Below are 24,856 nucleotides of genomic sequence, written 5' to 3'. Positions count from 1 at the left end.
TTTCCAAGGATAACTCTTTGGGGGTGGTCAGATAGAAAGTGTCTAACCCACTGAATTATCCCACCATTAACCCCCAGGTACACAAGCCTCTGCAGTAGAATATGAATTTGCATAGAATTAAAAGCAGATGTAAAGTCTATGAACAATACTCATGCATAATGAGATGAAACTTATAAATGTTTGGCAAGGGTGTTAAACAGTGTTACAGTAGCATCATCTGTGCCCCTTTGGGATTTATATGCAAACTGTAGGTGATCTAATGTGTTGGATACAGTGGTTGTTATGTGCCTGCTCACCACCCTTTCCATACATTTGCATAAAATGGAGGTGAGTGCAATAGGTCTAAAATCATTCAGTTCTGTTGCACCAGGTTTTTTAGGGATGGGTACAATGTTTGACAGCTTCCATGTATTGGGAACTGTAGATGTCTGGAGCAGTACTTGGAATAAACTTAACATCCCCTTTAACTGGTGAGAACAGAATTTAAGCACCTTGCCCCTTAAGCCATCAGGACCAGCAGCTTTATTAGGTTTAATGCAGGCCAGACTTGCAACAACTTCATGTTCTGTCAGGATGATTGGACTATATGTTGGGATAGAGTTACACACTTCATCCCTCTCAGCAAATGATAGGGAAGGGGACAGGCCTGTGGGAGCACTCCTTTGCTTGGTTTCTCTACCCATCATCTGATTTAACCCAACCCAAGCAGCTTTGGCATTGCCAGTGCAAAAACGCCTCTCCACCTTATTTTTATAGTCCAACCTTGCTTTCTGTAGTTTGGCCCTTAGTTCACATCTTTTTCCCCTTACAAGATCTGCATGTCCCTGTGCAAACGCACGTTTTTTTCTCGTTTATGCATACTTTTAAATCACTAGTTATCCATGTTTTGTTGTTAGGGAAAATTCTAATAGTCTTGGTCTGAATGATATTACTGTCACCAGGGGCGGACCTGCCATTAGGCATGGTCAGGAAATTGCCTGGGGCCTCGGCCATTTTTAATAAATGATCACCGCATCCAAACAATATATTCTAATCCATAATAAGGATTTAGAAAAAAAAAAATTGCCTCATGATTGCTCATAAACTCATCATAAAATCAAATGACTGCAGGTCCGCTTCCTGTCACCATAACAGCAACTAGCTGGTCTGAACGAGGTCTTGGTGAGGTGTGGAGTTGAGCGATTGACAGCAGCCATGAAACGTTTCCAGAGTGGAAGTGATAAAAGAAAAAGGGAGGAGGAAGAATTTAGAAAGAAATTGCCTAAATTAACCAACTTCTTCCAGTCGAAGAATTCTTCCACAGAAGAAAGTAATTTGGATAGTGATGCAACAACATCTGCTGAGCTGGGTGGTGTAGCTAATGCTAGCTGCAGCAGCAGCGATGCACCACCACCGGCAACTCAAACTTGCACTACATATTCTTCCACTGATGATGATGATTATGATGTTGATCTAAGTGAAACAGTTGTGAGGGACAAGTCACTGTCACTGCCGAAGTCCGCACTGGTGCTGGTGGTGCTGCTACGGACACCATTTCAGTAGCAGCAACTTTGGGTGCAAACGAAATCAGTAACGTGAGTAGCCCTAACACGATAACTAGCACTACAGTTATCAGTGACGACCCTGCGTTATGGCCAGACACCGTAAGAGATGCAGAGCGAGTTGAAATCGTTAAAAAAAAGCCCTGTGCTCGGAGGGGCCTCGGGATCCTTTGCCTTGGGCCTCAAAGTGTCCAGGTCCGCCCCCAGTCAGTTTGTGAGGGTCTATGCAAGAGTCAAAAAAGATCTGCCAGTCCGTTTCGTCCTGACAGTCTCTCAGTTCCTCCTTACAGTCATCAGTCCATATTTGGATGTCCTTTGTCACTGGCTTTTCGCGCTTCAATTTCGCTCTGTACCGTGGTAGGAGGTGTAGCATACAACATTGTGATCGGATTTTCCCAGGGCAGGCCTACAGATGGACTTGTAAGTATCCTGTATATTGCCAAAGCATTTATCCAAGATACGTGTTTTGACGTGTGGGGCAGTCCACGTATTTTTGTAATGTTGGCAAATGATTCGACAGGTCACACAGATTTAAATCCCCAAGGATAAAAACCGGCTGATCAGCTGATCGACCAAGTGCATTGTTATAGCTATCGCAATTTTGGACGCCGCCCCCTCGAAGTCAGGTCCAGGAACGTAGGTTAAAATAATGGTGATCTGACCAAATTCTCTTGGTAGATAAAAAGGACGGAAAGACACCACCAGGATTTCGTAGTCGCGTGTACAGACTGTCTCCCGGATAGTATACTGTGAAGTCCATCGCTTATCGAAAAACACGCACAAGCCACCGCCTATGATTTCCGTGAAAGTTGGTCTCTGTCTGCCCTTATCAATGTATAACCAGGAAGATTTGGGTCAGGTGTGTCTTTTTTCAGCCAAGTCTCTGTAAGGCATATAAGGTTACTTTGTCTGTAATCTCTATATAACTCATTGAATGCCAAGCTGTTTTCGGGAGCTTTGTCCTAGAGTGCAAGCAATCTAGACCATTGTTGATGATTTTTGTACAGCCACAGCATATTCTGTGTTATAGCTATGAACACATACAATAGCTCGATTAAAAGGTGAGACTTTAAGCTCTCGGTGGGTGCAAACCGTGTATTTCTACATGCCTCTGTTCCTGAGAAATCCCAAGCTAAACTGGCTAGTTTTCATCAAAATAGCTGTTTTTTTCTAGAAATGGAGATATAATGTCTTTCATGAAATATTAAGTGTTACCTGTAAACTTTCCGGGAAGTGATCAGCGAGACCTGGCGAGACTGCCACCTAGTGATAGACCCACGAAAATGGCCTGGTTTAGAGATGACGTGCATGCGTCACTGATTCGACCCAAAGCGGCAACCGAGTTATGATAAAATGTCCAGATTGTGCGTTTTCATGAGTTTCACGATCGTCATATATTTCATTTCCATTCATCACAGAGTTCCCAAATCACATATAAGGTGTGTTAGAGTGTTTAGTTTCCTAATTTAAAAAAAAAAAAAAACTAAAAACGTAATATTACGTTTTTGGCACTCAACGCATGGGAAGGAGGGCACTCAACGAGTTAAGGAATTTTACCGTTCAGCGCCATCTTGAATTTAGACACGATAATTCGAGCGACGAGTACAAACAGGTATGATAAGGGATCAGATTCCAAAAACTAGATGTACCGCAGAGCGGTACAAAATATGACCGCTGCCCAGTCCAGCACATTTTTTCCACAAAAATAAATCACGCTGAAAGGCCTATATGATTCTAACTGTCTCACTAAATTGCATTATCCACACCCAATTCTCACTGGTATCTGCTAGACAACAAGTACCAAAACATGATTAGTTCATAGATTTCACATGTAAAATTAATTTTATACAACGCCACCCCCATCTTGCCTGTTCATAATTCTGAGAAATTCTGGAATTGTGTGCATGTACATGTTTATGTTTATGTGTGTGTGTGGGTGTGCGTGCTTGTGTGTGTGCCTGCGTACTGTATATGCCTGTGTTTGTGCATGTGCATGCATGCGTACATATGTCTACTGTGTGAGTATGTGTCATAGGTATGATTACTGTTAAAGTATGTGTGTGCATGTGTATCTGTTTATGCACATGTGTGCACATGGAATGTGTTAAGATGACCCTGGAGGCAAACATACAGAAAAAATTGATCATCCTAGGCCCTACGGTTCTCAAGATAGTTCTCAAGAAACACCTAATTTTTTGCTTTTTAATTTTTAACTAGGTGGCGCTATACATGAAATAAGTGGTAATGGGATGGGTTGACATGTCCTCTTAAGACCAACATTCGAAAAAAAAGGTGGACCTCCTAGGCCCTACGGTTCTTGAGATATTCACAGAAAACAGTCTCCGGCCACCTACAGGCCAGTTGTTGTATAGTAACATAAATTAATTTATTGTGTGGCCCCCCATGAGCGGAATTCCACGAAACTTGGCATGCATTCAGAGGGTGTCATAATGATCCTACACTTCCAATTTCGTGCAGTTTTGACTATGTTAGGTCACAGATACCTGCGATTACAACACCTCATTTTTACTTTTTTGTGTTTAACTAGGTGGTGCTATACATGAAATGAGTGGTTATGGAATGGGTTGACATAGCCCCTTGAGATCAACATCCAAAAAAAAATGGTCCTCCTAAACCCTACGGTTCTCGAGATATTCACAAACTGTGTCTGCCTTACCCTCCTTTCGGGGGGTCCAGTCCAGCGGAGGGGGGCTACAGATCAAAACGAAAAACGATGGTTCCATGCTATCCATGTGGGGTTACATGCCCACCAAGTTTCGTGTACCCCGGTCTTACAGTGTCCCGGGAATCCTTGATGAAAAATTTGGACATGCGACAAAGAAAAAAAAAAAATCTTACTAAACCTACTGTATATGACCGCCGCTTCGCTGCGCGGCGGTCATAATAATTCCGTGGAAATGCATGGATTCCAGTTGGGGCTACTGGAAGCAACTGAATCCATGCATTTCCACTGAATTATGTTTGGAATCTGATCCCTTATCATACCTGTTTGTTCGTACTCGTCGCTCGACTTATCGTCAAGGTGAGCTATGAGACATACGTTCACACTCGGTACCATGTTTCAACACACTTTAGGTCAATAACACAGTGGAATTCTCCTTTAAAGCCCTTTTTTTTAGATAGTTTATGATTAAATAGAACGTTTAAGATTGAAATTGGACACATGCTGCTGTCCTGAGAATTTTCGGTTTCTGTGGTAGCATCCCCCCACCTCCACAACGCTGCATAGGTGCACTGGAACAATCTTTCTTTTTTTTGACATACTTTTTATTGTTTTTACCAATAAACAGCAAAACAAGCAGACAACATACACAATACACAACATCCTTACCCACCCCCACCCACAGGACAGCAGTTACAAAGTAATACATAGAAAACACAAATAAGCAAATTAAAAAAAAAAAAAAAAAAAAAATATATATATATACACCATGTACCATGCGGTAACAGTAGGTGGGTGCATTTTAATCCAGTTTAGTAAGATGCACTTTCGTGCTGCTAGTAAGAGCTTCTCCAGCAGCACATATCTTGGTGCAGGGAGCTGTAATACCTTAGATGGGATCCCAACCAGGAAAACAATGGGGTCTTTTTTAATCTCAATTCCAAGTATTTCACTAATAATTTTGGCAATCTGAGTCCAGTATCTTGAAATAAACTTGCACTCCCAAAAATAATGAAAATAGGTCCCTCTTTCTGAATTGCACTTTGTGCAGAGAGGAGAAAATGAGCGATCTATTTTATGCAATATTACTGGAGTGATATGTAACCTATGTAATATCTTATATTGAGTCTCCCTTAGTCTATTGCAGGTAGATGCTGATCTGATGACATCAATCGCCTCCTTCCAATCATCCTCAATAAATTCAATGCCTAAATCACTCTCCCATTTGCGAGAGATGTTGGGTAGCTCATAAGTATCACTGGAAAGCAGCAGGGAATAGAAAGCTGAGATAAACTGTTTGAAATGTTTACGGTTCTGAAAAAAATGTTTCTGGATCATTAAAATGAGAAGTGGAAGGGGGGAAATTCGTAAGGGAGGAAATAAAATGTCTTAGCTGCAAGTAGCCAAAGAAGTTTGATTTGGGAATATATATCCAAATATATCCTGTAGCTGCTGAAAGGACATAAGGGTGTTGTCTTTAAACAAGTGGCATATCCCAAGGTATTTAGAGATGTCACGCCAGATTTGAATGGTATTATAAATTATGGGGTTGTTTTAGCCTCAGGGTTAATTTTACTCGCATTACAGGTAGCCAGGCTCCATGGGTGGAGTGGATCAAAAGCCCAGGAGTCAACACAAGCTTTGCCCTCAAAAAAAAGATTGTAACCAGGACCAAAGGTGGCGGGCATGACAGGCCCAGTTATAAGAAATCAAATTGGGTAATGCTCGACCACCCATATCTGTTGGGAGCTGAAGTATCTTAAACCTCAGCCTGGGTTTTTTGTCTTGCCATATGAACTTGGAGACTGCCTGCTCAAGGTCCCTGTTGGCTTTTTTGGTTAAGTACAGAGGGAGCATCTGTAAGGGATAAAGCAGCCGGGGAAGTGGATTCATTTTGATGAGACTAATTCGCCCAAATAACGATATAGGAAGATTGTGCCAACGCTCAAGGTCTTTTTGAACTGCAACAAGGATGGGGGCAAAGTTTAATTTCCAAAGGTCCTTCAGAACGGGGGGAATCTTGACTCCCAAGTAAGTGAACCCAGAAGCCGACCATGTAAATGGGAAGTCAGATGAGATATCAGATTTAACCAAGCGGCCAAGTGGCATAGCCTCAGATTTATTAAAATTGATTTTATAGCCAGATAAAATACTGAACTCATTAACCTGATGTGCATATTGGCCTATTTTGGGGATTTTGCCCGAAATGGCACAGAGTCTACTGTAATAGCTCCTGTGTCCTCATACTGTGACCTATCATCAAATGCCTGGTATCCCCTGAAAGCTGAGACCTTGTAGAATTTTTAGAAACTGTCAGAATGACTCTGTTATGTACTATCAAAGTGCTACAGTAGCTGGAATATTGATTTTTCTTTCAGGCGGTTATGTAAATCCCTGGAAATGGCCACATTTCAGATGTGAAAGTCCCTTATATTGCCATTGAAACACATCAGGGGCCCACTCCCAGGTGTTGTGAAGATAAATATCAAAGGAAATGTTTGTACAATGAAGTATGACCCCTTTAGAGCCATTTTTGTGTGGAAATGCATATGCGTTTTGCTCAGTGTCCTTTTGGAGACTCCAAAAGGGACCTCTAAAGGGACTTTCAAGGGACCTTTGGTTACCCAAAACGCATACTCCAAATAAAGTCTAATAACAGAAGAACCCTTGGCCTAGAATCATGATCTTGGTCTCAAATGAAAGCTGACACCCAGGGGTTGCATCTGGCTCAGTCAGAGAGGGCTGTGGTACTGTTTTACAGAGGTATTACTTCACACAAAACTCTACTTTTGCCAAAACGCCTCAAGAATTTCAATAAAAAAAATGACAAACAATGTGATATAGTGCAAATTTGTATTTGTAAAAGTAAATTTGTAATAGTGCAAACATTTGTAAAAGGCAAATATGAAAAAAGGTGAAGAGCAGCAAAATGGCTTCAGTGCAAACATAAGTAAAACAAAATATGAGGGAAACTATTTACATTTGGCACAATAGAATGCAATAAAGTGCACAGTAGAACACACAAAAATAATAATATGAATAGAATAAGAATAGGAATAATAAGTGTAGAAAAACTATTTACAAAGGGCTCATAGAAAACTATTTACAAATGGCAGTGTAAACACTTTACAGGGAAACATGTAAAGTGACTTTTTTTTTGTGGGGGGGGGAGGGTGTTGCAGTCTATGTTTAGGGTTGGCTGTGATGCCAGTCTCTGTAACAGTTCCTGGTTGAAACAAAACAAACTGGCTTGTCACAAGTCTCACAGGAAATTGGTGTCTTGAGCTGGCAAACCGTGCACCTCTTGCTGACCCTGAGTGGCATCTGTCCCAAGATAAATGGGGAGATGCATACCAGATGCAGGTGCAGATGGAGGCTGCTGCACAGTGGTGGGTGAGCCAGCTTCAGCAAGTTGGAGCACAAGATTCTCCCGGAAAGCCTTCTGTGTGAATGGTTTGTCACCCTTGGCTTTGGCAATCTCCTTGTGAATAATGAATGCATTGACAATTGCAATGTCCACAAAGTGATAAAACAGGGTCTTGTACCACTTCTTTGTTTTATGGAGGACGTTGTAATAACCTATCAGGGCGTCTGATAGGTCGACTCCACCCATGTGCCGGTTGTAGTCTTTTACTGCAGGTGGAACTGGCAGGTTCTCCACGGACCACTTCCCATCCGCACCCTTCACCCTCCTCTGGACAGTCTAAGCCTCCATGTCCCTGGTGGATTGTTGAACACATCTGGACATCCCGTGTGTCCCTCCATTGCACAAACAACAAAGGATCTTTCCTAATCCATCTGATGGTGCCTCTGGGACTGCCTTTCTCCTAACATGCCAGGCCTGCCTGCAGGGAATCCTTTCCTGTTAGGCGGATGGTTCCACAGGCCCAGATCTTTGACTGGAGAAGGTCCTGGAACAGCATGGGGCTAGTGTAAAAATTGTCAACATACAATTTATACCCAGTCCCCAGAAGCCGTGGGGAGACCAACTCCATCACAGAGTCATAGCTGAGGCCTTTCCCTATCAGGACATGGGACTTACACAAAGAAGTCCCATGTATAGCCATTGATGGAGTCAGCCAGAACGAAAAGTTTATAACCCCATTTGCAGGGTTTGTCTTTCATGTACTGCCTCATGCTGACACGGGCTTTGGAGGCCACCATCCTTTCATCAACACTGATGTGCTGATTGGGATGAAAGTTGGCCTTGCACACCTCACGCATCTCTGTATACATGGGCTTGATCTTAGCCAGACGATCATAGGTAGCTGTCCCACGCCTTGCATCATTCACCTGCGTCGTCATCTGGATTGCTCATGTGAAGGGAGGTCGCAATCATCTGGAACTTGCGGCCGGATATCACAGAGCGGGGAAAAGACAGGTTATACAGTTTGGCACGTCTCCAGTAGTCTGTGATATTGGCCACCTGCACAAGTCCCATGTAGATAAGTATTGCCAGATATGAAAACATATCTGGCATGGTTACTGTTTGCCACTTTGCGCCGCGATGCATCGACCCAAACTTGTTTGTGTTTTGCACCAGTGTGCGCAAAATGGAGTCTGTGAAAAATAACTGAAATATTTGTAAAATTGTGTATGTCACTCCTGGTATTGTCTGGGGTCCAGGGGTCCTTGCTGGCCGAAATGTGGGCTGTGGGGGCATGGGATCCACGGTGTCCTCACCGAGCCATGGCTCCTCCTCCTCTTCACGTTCCTCTGGGCCTCTGGCACGACCACGACCACGACCCCTGGCTCTGCCTCTTGGGGTGGATGTTGCTCTCCCCCTTGCTCGTCCTGCAGCACCCGCTGCTTTCTTACTTCGCTGAGGGGTAGAGGACGAAGGACCTGCCGCTGACTCCTCTTCATCACTCCCTCCTCTTGCTCTCTTCCTTGAAGCCGGCTCCCAGTCTTCATCGCTGAATTCGTCATCACTATCACTGAAGAGAACAAAGACAAAACAATCAAACCATATACACACAGGAGCACATTCGATGCACACTACATTTGCATTCCCTCCCCTATGACTGCATGTTCACAATACCACAGGCCCATGCTCTCCTCCCACCTCCAGTACAAACTATACCCCACACACACATCAGTCAGCTTAGCCCCCCCTCCTTCAGACTAATACAGGACACTCACCTTCCCCCTACTTCTCTCTCTCACACACACACAGGTAGATTGCATCCCCTCCCCCATGACACCTAGGTCTCCGTCACCCCCCATCCCCCTGTGTGTGTGTCTCTCTTTCACACACACACACACACAGGTAGATTGCATCCCCTCCCCCATGACACCTAGGTCCCTCTCACCCCCCATCCCCCTGTGTGTGTGTCTTTCTCTTTCTTCTACACACACACACAGGCAGATTGCATCCCCTCCCCCATGGCAATGTACTCAATCAGTGGAGTTGTACAGTCATATTGGCCACTAACCCTAACATCCCAATTATGTAAAGTAAATAATAAATATAAATATATACATAAACATACCATATATCTGTCTTTCTCTTTCTTATATACACACACACACACACACACACACAGGTAGATTGCATCCCCTCACCCATGGCAATGTACTCAATCAATGGAGTTGTACAGTCATATTGGCTACTAACCCTAACATCCCAATTATGTAAAGTAAATAATAAATATAAATATATACATAAACATATCATATATCGAGTTTCTGTTACAAATATATAGTGTTTACTCACCGTTCAAAGCAGGGGTCCTTTCCTTCTAAGAAGTCCATGTATCCTTCAGAGTCTTCTGAAACTTCACTCTCCTCAATGTCACTTATCTCTTCATCACTTTTTTCGACTTTCACTCAAACTGCTGGTACTTTCCTCAGCTGGTTCGACCTCCACATTCTTCTTCTTTGCCTGTCTTTTCGGCATGTTTTCTTTATTCTTCTTCCAAAGATCCAACTGTAAAATGCGACTGTATTCCTCTGACGCCGCCCGCTCGTACCTAGTAAGCTATCGTTAATAAATCTGAAGGTGCACTCGATTTCCCAGAGTTCCCCTCACCGGAGGGGGTTGTAACATATCGCCGTCGTTCGAAGGTCTACTCATTGGCTACAAGACTATCTTTGAACCATCCCCGTAGCTTGTCATAGGCCAGAGCTATTGTCAATCAAAGCTAACTTGTCCATTAGGCAGCTCGCATGGCTATCATGCTTCTAACACATGTTTTCGACAACGGTGCGTCACACAAAGTTGTCACTGGTGTCTACGTTACTCAGGAGAACTTCCTGAACACGCTGAGTGGTGTGAATCCCGGTGATACATAGGATAAGTATACGAAATATGTGGTTTTCTGTCAGAAAAAGTTATCGTTTGTTTTTAGCAACAAAGCGGTACTGTTTGGGTGGAATTATGCATCTTATGCAGCGTAATATCGACAAAACACGGTGGATATTCAGATTCTCTGGCTTCTTATGAACAGTATGAGACCAAGCATGTTGGAGTAGTATGAAGCCCGGGATGTACACAAAGGCTGTAAGGTGAGGAGACACGGTGGTGGTGGGGGCATTTAATGCGTGACTAGTGATACAAGTTGTAGGTTTTAGCCATTCGGGATGGGTTTCATTCAGTCGACACGGGTCTCAAATGAATCCTGAGGCTCTGGGCTTTCCAATGGTGTATGCCATGACTATGTAGCTAGCACAATGACTCGGCTACGATTGACTTTACATTGAGATTAGTGATTGAACGAGTGAATGATGCACAACAGGTTAAAGGTGTCCATAACAGCAGGAATAGATAGAGCAGGAGATGAAACAAACAGAAGAATGTCATCCGCATAACGCAATTTTGTGCTCCTTGCCCCCCAAAAAGACACCCCTTATTTCAGTGAGTATGCAAATTACCTCTGCCAACTGTTCTAACCTCAAGGCGAAGAGGAGAGGGCTTAATGGGCATGCCTGGCGGACGCCCCTGGCCACTGGGAATGGGTCAGAGCGGCGACCATTAGTTATAACAATGGCCCTGGGCGCTTGATTGTTTGGGTCCATTTTAAAAAGTCTCCCCCCAGCCCAAATCTTTCCATTATGTCAAACAAATAGGGCCATTTGACTCTGTCGAAGGCCTTTTCGGCATCAAGGAAGACAAGGAAGCTTTCTGTTTGTACTGTAATGTAGATTGTACAATATTCAAAAGCCTCCTAACATTGCTGGAAGAGTAGCGTCCATGAATAAATCCTTTTTGGTCTGGGTTTATAAGAATTGGAAGCAGGTTTTCAAGGCGTTTTGCTAAAAGCTTTGAAAGTACTTTACTGTCAACAGATATCAGACTGATTGGCCTGTAAGATCCGCAAACATCAGGGGGCTTTCCTTTCTTCAGAATAACAGAAATGTGTGCAAGGTTTATCAAAGCAGTCTAAGTACATATTTGTGAGGGGGCCCAGAAGAATTTTGCTGAAAGTTTTATAAAAATCTGGGCCAAAGCAGTCTGGGCCGGGTGCTTTCCCACCTTGCAGTTTCTTAATAGCTTCTGGTTGATACGCGGTGAGGTTAAGCTTCATGCAGGCGTTGAAGCTGTCATCAGTCAGACGTGATCTTAGGTTGGTCTTGATGCGTTTTAGATGAGAGAAGGACTGCTCACATGTATACGTAGATTCAAACATCGTCAATACAGCAATGCTCACTCGCTGCAGTTTGCGGTATGTGACTGGAAGCACGTTCCATGTTTTGACAATCAGCTCGTCTGCGTGTGGAAGATTTTTAATTTCTGTCCACTTGTGTTGGCTGGCCAGATCTGCTTGTTGTCGTGCAAGTTTTTCCAAATCTTCTGTCAGGGACTTGAACTTATTCACCCACATGTCTGAGGCCTTCAGATCAGCAACCTCAAGCTCGAACTCTCCGATAGACACACCAGGAATGTAACTCAGCTCTGCTGCGTCCAGTGCGCACTCGTGTGGATAAGTGATGAATCGGAAAAGACCACTGTGCTCACGAAAATCTCCAAAACGTGCTTTGAACGACTGAAGGAGATTAGATGTCATGCCAGCTAGCTCCACAAACGCAAACTCTTCCGTCCATTCATGCTGAAAGGATCTGTAGTCGTCATCTTTTTTTCTCTTCGCCATTTTCTTTGTTTTGGATACAACTGTTAGCTAGCTGAATTTTTAAGTAAAGCATCAGCGGATGGAATGTTATCTTGGCACTGTCCAATAAAAAAACGCAGCTAGGATGGCATCAAGGACTACTAGGAAAAGACCATTCACTAAAAACAATTAGCCTATTCAGATTTTGACTTAGGAAACAGTAGCCCATTTTAAAAGAAACATAGGCCAAAAGGCCAACTACAAATAAGGATACCTCAGTAAAGAGATCAGTCCGTTACTTCAGTTGGAGAATCACACCTGCTCAAAAACTCCTCAGCTTCCTGGGGAGTCTTAAAGGAATGTTCTTCTCCTCGAACCGTGATGGAGAGCATAGCCGGGTAACGCATCTGAAATCGCATCTTTTTCCTGAGGAGCTTCACGCATGTATCGTTGAATTGGCGTCTTGCTTCCCTGACTGCTGCAGATAGGTTCTGGCAGATGTAGACCTTGCTGTCCTGGTAGATGATATCGCCCTTCTCCTTAGCCGCTGTGAGAATTCTCTGCTTGTCGCTGTAGTTGTGGAGTTTGATAATTAATGGTCTGTTGTAGTTTGGCAGACGCCGTCCAAGAGCTCTGTGAGCCCTGTCGATCTTAATGGACCCACGTTTAGTCTCCAGCCCCAGTGTGTCATGAAGCCAGGTTTCAAAAAATCTCACAACCTGTTTCCCCTCAACCCCTTCTTTCAGACCAATAATCCGAATGTAGTCTCTGCGACTTCGGTTTTCAGCGTCCGCCGCACGGTCGGTCAAAGACTGCACTTGAAGAGTGGCAACTTTGCTCTCCAGGGAATGTGTCCTATTTTCACTCTTGGAGACGCGATTCTCCGCCTCAGTTATCCTTCTGCTATTATCATCTATGCGACTAGTCAGACCGTTTAAAGCAGTCTGAAGCTCGGTGAATTTCAGCTCCATAAGGGCGCTAATCTTCTCTATGACATTTTGGGCAATAGCGTTAGCCAGGCTCTCCTCAGGCCCATCGCCATCTTTACCCATCTCCGAGCTAGCAGCAGCAGGTGTTTTCTTGAGTTCAGCTGGACGACGACCTCTCGACGTATGTCGTTGGGAAAGCGGAGTATCTGTTCCGGACATGCTTCTTAAGGAGATATATACAAAAATGTATGGTTTGATGAGTCAATAAAATAAATAGTTGACTGTAAGGCGGGAGGCCGATTGAAGGCGACCGCTCACTCCGAATGCATCACGTGACCTCGGAACAATCTTTCTAAAACACATTAAACTTTCGTTTACAAAGACGCGAAACTCACCGAGTGGTCAAGGGTGTTCACTGATATGCTCACACAAAAATCGCTGCAAAAGATTCTTTCCAACAGGTTTTATCGTAGTTTTTTAACTCCATTGACTTGTATTGGATGTGCTGTGAGGTACGCCGGAAACAGATATGGGGTTGTTTGTATTCTTTCTGTAGTCTTATGCAGTCGCGGTATCGTAGGCTACGCTATCCAAATTATTGTCACGTCCATGGTTAATGCTAAAATGTCTTGGAACTTGCACGATGTGAATGATAGCCTACGTGAATCATTACGTTTTCATTATGAAAGTTCCACAGCCAAAAAAATAGTAAATGTACCAAATCATGTAGCCAAATTATTCATGTAGGCTAGGGTTAGTGTTAGGCTTATGATGTGAACATGACAGGTTATGGACATAACAAATAAGTTCATTTTCCGCCTGTTACAAACGTTATGTTACAAAATGTCAACCTTACCCCAAGTTCTTCCAACTCTGTCGCCCCAAGATGTAATGTGGGAACCGCTGTATTTCTCAGGCGAAAGAGCTTTTTGGGCGATTTCTTTCGACCTCCAGCGAAGTTCAGTAAAATGCTGACCGCAGAGACACGGTGATCAGCTTTCTGCAGATCCTCAACAGATGTGCTCACATCCAACCCCAGCAACTCCAGCCACAACTTTAGCCTTTCTGGATCGTTGAAAGGAAGTCTGTGACCACTTTTATGCCACAAATTTTCCCGCAATTCGGAACTGCACAAAATCGCCCCATTTTTAGCTGTCTGCTGCAAAATACTTCAAGACAGCGATCTTCTGCTACTTCTGTGTATTTAATGAAAGGCCAGTGGTTTGCTTGTAATTGACAAGTGTACGGTGTAAGGAGCATTATCGCCACCAACTGGGCTGGAGTTTCTATTATTCAAGCTCTCAACGGAAGAATGGGTGTGAGGCGTTTGGAAAAATTGCTCCACAGTTTTACAACGAATGGTAAAACACCTGTTGGAAAGCATCTTTTGCAGCAATTTTTGTGTGAACATATCAGTGAACACCCCTGACCACTCGGTGAGTTTCACGTCTTTGTAAACGAAAGTTTAATGCATTTTAGAAAGATTGTTCCAGTGCACCTATGCAGCGTTGTGGAGGTGGGGGGGTGCTACCACAGAAACCGAAAATTCTCAGGACAGCAGCATGTGTCCAAATTTCAATCTTAAACGTTCTATTTAATCATAAACAATCTGAAAACAGGGCTTTAAGTGTACTTAAGTGTACTTTAAGTGTAATAGCGAACTTTAATATGTTCAAAACTATTGCGTGTTATGGGGGAAGACATGAAATTTCTTGAAGCATTTGGGAACACACTGAATTAACTGGAAAGTAGAGTCCCTGTTAGATTAGCTTGCTTGCAAATGCCGTTGTGCATGACCTGGAAGTTCTATGGCAAGCGGTTTTAACATACCTTATGGCAAACCGCTTACACTGGGTAAACTTGAAAGCAGAGCTTCCCATTCAGGCATGAAAACTCCTCACCTTTCGGCGAAATTCGCCATTTTGAATCCAAAATAGGGGACTTCTGTGGTTCACGCAGATCCGATAAGAAAATATTGTGTGTGTGTATGTGTGTGGGGGGAGCAAGAACGCATCAAGAGCCCAATTAAAAACTTGCCCCTATGCATTTAGCCTATTAAACAGTGGAAGCTAATTTTTTGCCACGGATGCAACGCGAACAGAACGCTTGCGCTGGAATAGCCTCCCTCTCTGTGTGACTACAGATATCTGAAATGTCAGCTGGAATGTGAGCCTGGCGAGGAGAGATGCTTATTGATGTCACAGGTGGGCTAGTTGAAACTATCAACTTCTGTCAGAAAAAGACGTTGAGATTGGTGTAGCAACGTAGCATAGGCTGTGAAAGTTAGCAATATTGGACAGAAATATAGACATAGCGAGTTAATTTGATGAAGAATACGTGCAGTTTGAGCCATCTAGTCGACAAAAGGTGAAGCAAATTGGCATACTTTATCAGTATAGCAAAGACTAATGTGAATAATGGCCCAAGCCAAAAAGAAGAAATAAAGGTATTTTTTTGTAAAAATTAGTCATTTTGTAGTTTGTTTTCCTTATAAATCTCTGGTTTTAGGCAACTTCATACTCCATGGAAGCTATGCACTATTGGCAACAGTGTCACTCGCGCTTGTTTTGCTATGAAGCGGCCATTTCCCTCTTTGCGCGCCCTTCTCACCTTTTTCACCCCTGACCCGTTTTCATGCCTGACCATTGTGTGTGCATCCATGGCAAGCTGTTTTAACATTTAAATGTATTATGCGTAGGAGCAATGAGATATTGATAGTAAACTGAATATAACAGTTCAATTTCATGTTCAAATTTGTCTTATCAATAAAAAAAAAAAAGCAATTCATGCTTTAGACCATTTTAATTTAAAAACAAAGTACCGGTTCAGGCACCGTTTCGGCACAGGCACCATTTTAAAAGTATCGATTTAGCACCGGTATCGGATAAAACCCAAACGATACCCAACCCTACTGAGAACGATGACATTGAGGTTGTGCGCTAGTTTGAGCCAGACATACGTCATAACCGTTAGCGATTGGTTATGGCAGATCCAGAGTGGCTCTGGGCAGATCCAATAGTTTTAAACTTGAATAGCCTTCAAAGAAGTTAACGCTTGGCAATGGAAAGTGGCCAGACTCTCTGTACATTATGAAATTGTGTCAATTTGCGGGTATCAGGGAGCCATTATCAATATGCGGGAGACTCCCGGAATTTCCGGAAGACTTGGGATATCTGCAAAATACATTAGTATTTATTTACATGCAGCATTGGTGTTTATTGGGTTATTATCTTTTTGCATCACTACATGCTTGAGTGGTTGTGGTTAGCCCTACCTGTTTTTGGCCATTTCTTTTCATTTCCCAAATGGTCAAGGAAATTCAGGATTTTGGTGAGGGAAAAGTCATGGAATTTTAGCCTACATTTGACTTTGAGTGGGAACTACACCAACAACAAAGACTTTTTACCAGAGACACTTTTACCCATTACAGTGGAAAAAAAGGTTTGTTATGAATGTGTGATATGTTTTGTTTATGTTAAAAGTTCATTAATGAATAGAAGCAATATTAAAATGGCATTTGAGTATAAAAAAAACATGAAATGAATGGATGTTGGTTAAATAAATTTACAGACATAATATATATTTAATTCTCCTGATTCCTGACGTCCTACTTATGCCAGTAGTGGATGTGCACATTTGGCCCTCTGACAGTGACAAGAACTATTTGTGGCCCTCCCTATCATCAAAGTTGCCCATCCCAGCTGTAAAGTGTTACCGAAAAATCCTAACTCATTCACGAAGTGAATAGAGTCTGGTGATTCTCAATTGGGAAACGTTTCCAACACTTTAATTGTGAAGGGCACTAACTTTGAAATCACTGGTCCAGCCCTACCAATTACACTGATCAGAGATTCCTAATGTAACTTCCTACTTCGCCTAGATGTTACAAACTGACAATAAACAGCATCAACAGTCAGGAAACAATCTATGTAGGTCTACCTTTGCTGTAAATAAATTTCTGCATTTTTTCAATGTTGCTGCTTCTGTTTATCACAAACAGATGATATGCTGGCTATGCCAGTCCTTTCCAACCAGTTTCATGAAAATTGTGTCAGTATTTTTTGTGTAATCCTACACACAAACAGACAGACAAACTGAGAAACCAAACTGAAAACATGACCTTCTTGTGGAGGTAAATTTTGTTCCTTAGCCATGTCATCAATGGAAGAACAGGAATTGGTTAATGACTATTTTCAATCAACCTCATGTTTAACACATGACATGGGCCTCTTAATTTGTTTAACATGCAATGTGCACTGCATAAGCATTAATACTGATCTGCACAAACAAGTGGTATTTTAATGAACTGGCTAATTTAAAGGGACACCAGGCAACGTTTTCGTGTTAATTAATCATCTTCGTAAGTCGGTATATGGTTAAATGACTCATTACGGGGCGAATGAAGGCTCCCTTGCCCGCCCCTACTGCCTGTAGAAAGAATATCCCACTTGCAAGTTCGGTGTATCCTACCCGCCGACCGAAGCAGGATCAGTTTACAGCACAGAGGCAGGCTAACAAGACGCTAGAGATTGTTGCAAACGTGTGTATAATGACAGAGCCGGCGAAGAAGCAGCGAAAACCCTTGACGGAAGACGCAAAGAAAAGGAAAAGAGCTTCAGACCGAGCGAGGGGGAGTTTCGTAGAGAAAAAGCATCAGGCTTGCCTGGTGTCCCTTTAAAGGAACACGCCACCCAATGTCAGTAGTAATATATGTTCTTACCTTAACTTTCACGAGTTGAGTCATACCTCTCCCGTGTCGGTACGTGCACTCAAATGCTCTAGTGCGCGGCGCGACTGTGTTAGCATGTTGCTATGCTAGCGGGCTCAGACGTAGCCAGACGTAGAAGTAATCAAAAACATCCACGTTTTCCCAACTTACAGTTGCACGAGTAGTTGATAAAAATGTCTACGGTCACACAACATGAAACGTGGCGATTTTCCAAGGTAAAAATCAGGAGAACTACAATGTGTGGCGCAATAGCACTGGGAGTACTTCGACCTAGCTTAGTAATATTAATTAACACCTAATTGTAGATCCTATCCACCACAGAGTTTAGAATCCATGTTTGATCGACCCCTCAGCCTCACCCTCCCCTCTGAGCGAGAGAGGCACACACACTAGAGATGCGCTGATGGGCTATTATTTCAACCATAACTGCATAGCAAAACTTATCATCCATCAGCACCAAAGTTTTTTGACCAATTTTCAAAACCACACCCGCCCACCATCCGCTGGTTGTTTTAATGTAGGCCTATATGGGTGATGCAGCACTGCTGACGTGAGGCTAGAAAGCCCTTGCCTGTTCTAGAAAGACTGATCTAATGCAGCAAATATATTAAAAGGCTAAAGTCGTACATTGGCTATGTTGTAGCCTATCCCCAGAATAGCAGCAAACTCAGTCTCTGTCTCGCAAAACAGTCTCCAAATAAAACGCACATCGGACTGTTGCCTATTCTGCCAGCTTGTGACAATATATCGTCCAAAATGTTTGATTGCATTGCATTCTCCACATTTCTAGCTACAGTTTTACCACAACAGCATTTTTGTTCAGTGCATCTTTTGTAAATTGCTTTTTGTAAATTGCTACAAATTTCTCAACTGATTTCTACAGCTAAATGAAGATATTTCATTTTAATGTAATGGTTATCAAAGTCGTATAGTGAGACATAAAACATTTTTGAGGAAGTGATTTTTCATACCATTTCTGTTGCACTGTTTATGATGACCAGGTGTCCCCCCATGGTCACACAGGCATCTTTGCTATCTGTCCAGTTCTTCATATCAGAGGAGAAGTAGTAACATGATCCATTATGGTACTCCCAGGCATCTGCACACCTCACTCGTTTTGAAATAATTTAAATATTTGTTCATTATCCACTCAGTAATGACCATCAAAACACATATATTTGTTTGATTTTACATCTTGTCATTTTGACAGAAAGAAAGGTAGTTTTATTAAGTATCCTCTTGGTGCATTGTCAAATCCTAATAGAGAAAGACCTAATGCTCATTCATTTACTATGCATCAGAAACAGAAAGCTTGAAATTAAACAGATTTCTCACAAATAAATCTCACCTGGAAGCTCAGCCATTAGTTTTGTGATTTCCTTGGTGAGATTATCATTTTTGTTTTTCTGATCAGCTAACATCCTTTTAGTTTCTGTTGAGAAAAATAAATCAACAGTGTTGCATTGACAAGATGGCCAGGATGAATGAATCCATGTGCATGAGAAATATTCAATATTCTAATAACAGTGAACTTTCCAGTCAAGGGAGAGGTTTGTCCTTGCTTTATACAAAAACAAAAAACAAAAGGGAAACATAAATGACTAAATGACAATTCAGAGAGAGAGAGAGAGAGAGAGAGAGAGAGAGAGAGAGAGAGAGAGAGAGAGATTATGCTTAGTACTGGTTTATGATTTATACTGTAAGTCTTGGTTAGTTTAACATTAGTCAGGATCGGTAAATATGATATGTGGTTGATCATTAGTGTTTGATACAGCTACTGTATGTGACTGACTTTTTGTAGATTGTGTGATTCTACCTGTAAGGTTAGCCTGCAAAGAGCTTGTCATACTAGTGGCATTAACATACTGCTCCTGCAGCATTTCCATTATCTCTGTAATTTCTTTGAGCAAATACAAAAATAAATCTTTTAGTGATGGTAAATTATCTAATTTATGGTTATCTAATTTAATTTTCAGATGATCTTTTAAGCAAAGAATCCATGATAAACATTTCTATAGAAATGTAGTGCTTGTGTATTCTCCCCCACCTGACATGTTAGCCTGAGTAGCATTCAAAGCCAAAGTTACATTAGTGTGCTCCATCCTCAGTGTGTCTAACTGCTCTTTAACACCTGTTAATGTAAATGGATGTGTCAAATATGTTAAAGTACAATGGATGTGTCAAATTGTCTTTTCTACTTGTATCACTAAAGGGAAATATGTTAGAAAATGTTATTGGGGGTTAGTCAAGGTTAGTTGAAGGTTAGTTAGGATTTAGTGCCATCTAGTGGTGATATTTCATACTGCAACCAACTAAACACCTCTGTCTCACCCCTATTCTTTCAAAGTTTCTAGGGCAAAAGACAGTGTCTATCCAATATTGTTATGTGAAAGTTGGAAAGGGCAAAATACTGTTTTCTAGACAATTCTAGATTTGCACTCTGCGCCATTAGTGTCTAATGAATGTTCATGTTTCTTACCTGAAAGTCGTGTCTCCACATCCTTTTTCTCATTGCTAATATTTTTATATTGCATATTTAGTGTTTCCAAATTTTGTTTCATACCTGTTGCAGAAGTCAGACCAGATGGTTGTTAATATCTGCTCAGTTTTTACATGAAAACATTGTATTTGTAGCTTAATATCATTTAATATCAAGTGTATCTATTATGTGATCCTGTGTTGGTACAAGAGGTGGACATCCCGGGTTCAGAAAGTAAAAGTCCTGCCAAGTATTTGATCCAGAGAGAGAGGAGTAGTTCGCACACTGAAATAATTTAATTTAAAAAAAAAAGACTTATACAAAGTCTACAGAAAGAGTTTGTCCATTTAATTTTGGGAGCAGGAGCAGACGTTTCAAGTTAAGTGCACAGGTAGAAAGAATATATGGCAGGACTTTTACTTTCTGGAACTGGGATGTCCACCATTCCACATTCACTCTATTCTCTCTCCTCCACTTGCCCACATACTCTGTGTCTCATTCTCACGCTCACTCACCTGAGTACTTCTCCTCTTTCATAATATCTACAAAAAGAACAGGATCAGCAATATACTAATTAGCAATATTATCCTCAAAAACTGATAAACTCATTGATTTTTTTTTGTTTCAATTGTTACATTTGATTTGTTAAATTGTTCATATTTCAATGCTAAGGCTAAAAAGTTAAGGCTAAGATTTGATTGTCATACTCACAGAGCCCTCCCATCGTAACAGCAACAGCCAACAGGAGAACACAAATAGACAGTAGCAGTGCTGTGCTTCTAGGAGATGTGCATGCAGGGCTCTCTTTTTCTGAATATGACTTTGAGGAGTTAGCAGGGTCATGTTTGGAGTCAGATGCAGGGTCCAGATCATTTGCTGGGACTCAAAAGGACAGACATTTTTTTTCCTCATTCTTATTCAAATCCACATTTGGTGTTAATTCACATACAGCATGTGTTGTATGTTGAATGCATGTGTGTCAGGGTATGTGTTATGTTTAATACATACCATTTTTCAGCACATTGACTTGCGAGTAGATGACATTTGCTCCCTCTTCATCTTCAGTTCAGAATGCATGTCAACAGAGAGTTGAGAATACCATCACTGGCAATTAGGTTTAGTAAAGCAATTTTTTGTTCTACATATCTTGATGTACTTTAGCAAAATAAAGGTCACACAAATAGGTCATACAGGGTATGTTTCCTCTCAGAAATTCTGCAATACTTAAACATATTAGTATAGAATTAGAATAGTAAACTTTATAAGACCCCTGTTTTATCAAACTACTGCCTTTAACCCTTAAAGGAGTACCGTCACACCGGTGTGACGGGAATGTTGGGAAATGAACGTTCTAAAGAATATCTGGGTTCATTGAATTCAACATAGAATTTTAGAACCTTCAATTGTTGCGGAACTTAGAATGTTCAAAAACCTACACCTTTAAGGGTTAATACAGATGATTGCTCACCCCTGTTGTTTCCTTTCTGGTTGGCATTTTCTGTTTTGATGATGGTGATGTCAGAGTATGTCACCTCATCTGTCTCCATACCTGATATCAACCAAAAATGCAAATGGGAAGTTTCAAATCAACTTTGTATTGCCTTATCTCTTCTATTGCTCATGGCCACAGTTCTTACTAGCAAGGTGTACTCAGACACAAGCTCAGAGTTAGGCTGAGTGTGAATTACTACCAGCACTGGTGATAAGATCAAACCATATATGTTAATGATCAAACTGTCTGGGAACTTGTGACTGAATCAAGGAGAAACAGTAGGCCCCGTGGTCATCATATACTGACATTTAATCCAAAGACATTTTAAGTATGACACAGTGTATTGGGCTATTAGTGCTGGCTTTACTATATTACAACCACTGAGTGAGCACCGGTCAGAATGCTGGCCATATATCTTCAAATCACTTCTTTATTCTTTCAGTCAAAGATGTGCGTGGAACACAATTGGCATCTGTGTGTGTCTGTGTGTGCTTGTGTGAGTGTGTGTGTGTGGTTCTGCGAACAAGCAGAAAGGCTTAAATCAGTTACACACATATAACCAGTTATTCTTACATTACAACACTGTGGCTTTAAGCATCTAGCATTCTAAGCATCTAGCATTTAACAGCTCACTATCAATAACACTATCAGCAACACTAGCTACCAGCAAAGCAGTAGCAAGGCTAATGTGGACTAACAAGACAATATGACAAGTGAGAATGTAACAGTATCAGTAACTATTTCTTACCAAATAATAAACATCATCATCAGCATGTGTCCAATATTACTCCTAACCTTTAAGGTTAACTCCTAACTTTTAAGGCTATGCATAATTTGAGCTAAGCTGCTAGCAGCCACATTGACACATTGGAGTAGCCTTAGCATGCTATCAAGGTCAAACTAACATTGGCTTAGCTTAGCGTCTTTAGCACAGAGCTTCCTTGATGACAGATATTTCCCACAGGATATCCATTCAACTCACATTCAAACTACAACTTAAAATTATAACTGAAAGACAACAATTCTCTGCATTAGTATTTCCTTAAACATTAACTGTGGTACTTACATTTATATGGACGCACACAGTACTTTCAAACACAGCAGCAACTGACAACACTTCTCAACTAACACCACCAGTTACTAACTTCTCTCCGTGTCGTTGGAGCTTTGAATCTTTGAACATTCTGTTGCTATACTCCGCTAGGTCTTCAGGAGGCGCTATTAAGCAGTATAATTTACTCCATGTCCCGAATCTTCACAACAGCCGCCCCCAAATCCGGTGGCGGATTTGCAGTTCTTCACATCTGATCGTCATCCTTGGGAATGGCTGGCAGCCTGATGAGTCGACTAACGGGTCTGATGTAGGTGCGGTCCTTGACACGGACCTCCGCGGTGCGTATTAGTCCATCAGCTCCTGGGAAGACTGGTGATTTTACCCACAGGCCAAGATGCTCTGGGCAGCTGGGGGTCGACCATCATTGCCACTGTACCCGGCTGGAGTGGTGACGTGTCGGCTTGCCATTTGGACCGGATCTGCAGCGTAGGTAGGTAGTATCGGAGGAACTGTGTCCAGAAGCGATCCAATACTTGACACACTCTCCAGGGCCCACGACTCAGTGCCTCTGAGTCATGGTACATAACTTGAGGGAGCGAAGGATCCAGCCGCCCCATCAGCAGGAGGTTTGGAGTGACTGGGTCCACGTCAGCGACGTCCGAGGACACGTATCCTAGTGGCTTAGAGCAGGGGTCCCCAACCTTTTATGTACCATGGACCAGTTTGATTCCCATTTTTTTTTCACGGACCGGGGTTCGGGGGTTCCATGTTCCATATGTGTTGTGCATGCATTACTTGAAAAGAGCTAGCTCCAGTTAACAGTGAAGGTAACGAACTCTTAAAAATGTGAAAAACGTGAACTTGAAGAAGTGAAAATTGAACAATATGAACTATGAAAATTGAACAACTTGAAGCTACATCTATCAAGTGTGAACATGCTTCACAAAATATGGGAACAAATGGAACTAAACGTGCATTACGAATATAATCAGTGGGAGCCCTGTGCTTGTTTCCCTGCAACAAGAAGGTTCCATCAGGGGGTGATGGAAGACAGTGACAACCTCAGTGTGTTTGAAATGTCCAGTCGATTGTGCAATTTGGTCTTAGTTGCAGTCATTGCAGAAAACCCGGCCTCGCATAGATACGTGGTGGGAAATGGTAGCAACGTTTTCAGCGCTTTTACGGCTATCTCGGGATATTCTGCTTTGGTTTTGATCCAAAAACCCGCCAGAGAGGTTTCCTCATATACACTCTTAACCCTTTAGGCGCCAGAGGTTTTTTTCCGAAACGATCCATTTTGACATTTTCATTTCAAAAGGCTATATCTTAAAAGTGATAAGAGATAGAGACTTTCTGTAAATTAGAGAAATATTAAGGATGACCCAAAGTTTATGTAGAGATTAAATGTTTATACCTAATTTGCATATTATGACGTCATATGGTGGCGGCCATCTTGGATTATAGAATTTTCATGAAAAGTCGCATGTTTGAATGATAAAATGCACCACTTCTTTCCCCCCAAAATGTCCCTCACCTTCTGTATGCTATATTGCACAATACTGAATGCTCAGGTAAATAGTAAGTAGTGAACAAACTGTGTAAATCATTACTAATAAATGTAGGAAACAAACCAAATGCATGTAGCGGTAGACTGGCCTTTTGCTGTAGAGATTTTTCCATTTACTACATACAGTAGGCACTCTGATTCCATGTATGGGGCACATATATATTATTCAGATGACACACAAACACAAGTAGACAAGACCTGTTTAGTTCAAAAGCTCATTTGCCACGGCAAGGCACAGATCAGGAGTGAGATGACGAGACAAGACAAGAGACAATGTTAGTATTTTTTTTTCTATATGTTGATGTTTTTTGTTTTTTTTCTTAGCTGACAAAGA

General features: G+C 41.9%; 1 protein-coding gene across 5 annotated transcripts in view; it reads right to left on the bottom strand.

Annotated features, from left to right (window-relative positions):
• LOC125289574 (CD209 antigen-like protein C) overlaps positions 1-23,441 on the bottom strand; it is a 30,844-nt gene extending 7,403 nt beyond the window's left edge. The window contains exons 1-10 of one of the 5 annotated variants that reach the window (XM_048236496.1): positions 22,968-23,441; positions 21,878-21,958; positions 21,418-21,468; positions 21,121-21,285; positions 20,925-20,951; positions 20,410-20,493; positions 19,978-20,061; positions 19,747-19,830; positions 19,279-19,362; positions 18,902-19,041 (exon numbers count right to left, since the gene is read on the bottom strand). In XM_048236496.1, the coding sequence (XP_048092453.1) occupies positions 18,902-19,041; positions 19,279-19,362; positions 19,747-19,830; positions 19,978-20,061; positions 20,410-20,493; positions 20,925-20,951; positions 21,121-21,285; positions 21,418-21,468; positions 21,878-21,956 (798 nt within the window). In that variant the 5' untranslated portion in view covers positions 21,957-21,958; positions 22,968-23,441. Of the gene's footprint in view, positions 1-18,901; positions 19,042-19,278; positions 19,363-19,746; positions 19,831-19,977; positions 20,062-20,409; positions 20,494-20,924; positions 20,952-21,120; positions 21,292-21,417; positions 21,469-21,877; positions 21,959-22,967 lie in introns of all 5 variants that reach the window. The other 4 variants (XM_048236495.1, XM_048236498.1, XM_048236499.1 and 1 more) reach the window with 4 other exon arrangements.
• Positions 23,442-24,856: the final 1,415 nt, after the last annotated feature.

The sequence above is a fragment of the Alosa alosa genome, chromosome 24 (genome assembly GCF_017589495.1).
Source record: "Alosa alosa isolate M-15738 ecotype Scorff River chromosome 24, AALO_Geno_1.1, whole genome shotgun sequence".
Classification (NCBI taxonomy): Eukaryota; Metazoa; Chordata; class Actinopteri; order Clupeiformes; family Clupeidae; genus Alosa; species Alosa alosa.
The sequence above is the reverse complement of the archived record's forward strand: the minus strand, read 5'-3'. Positions and strand labels throughout refer to the sequence as shown.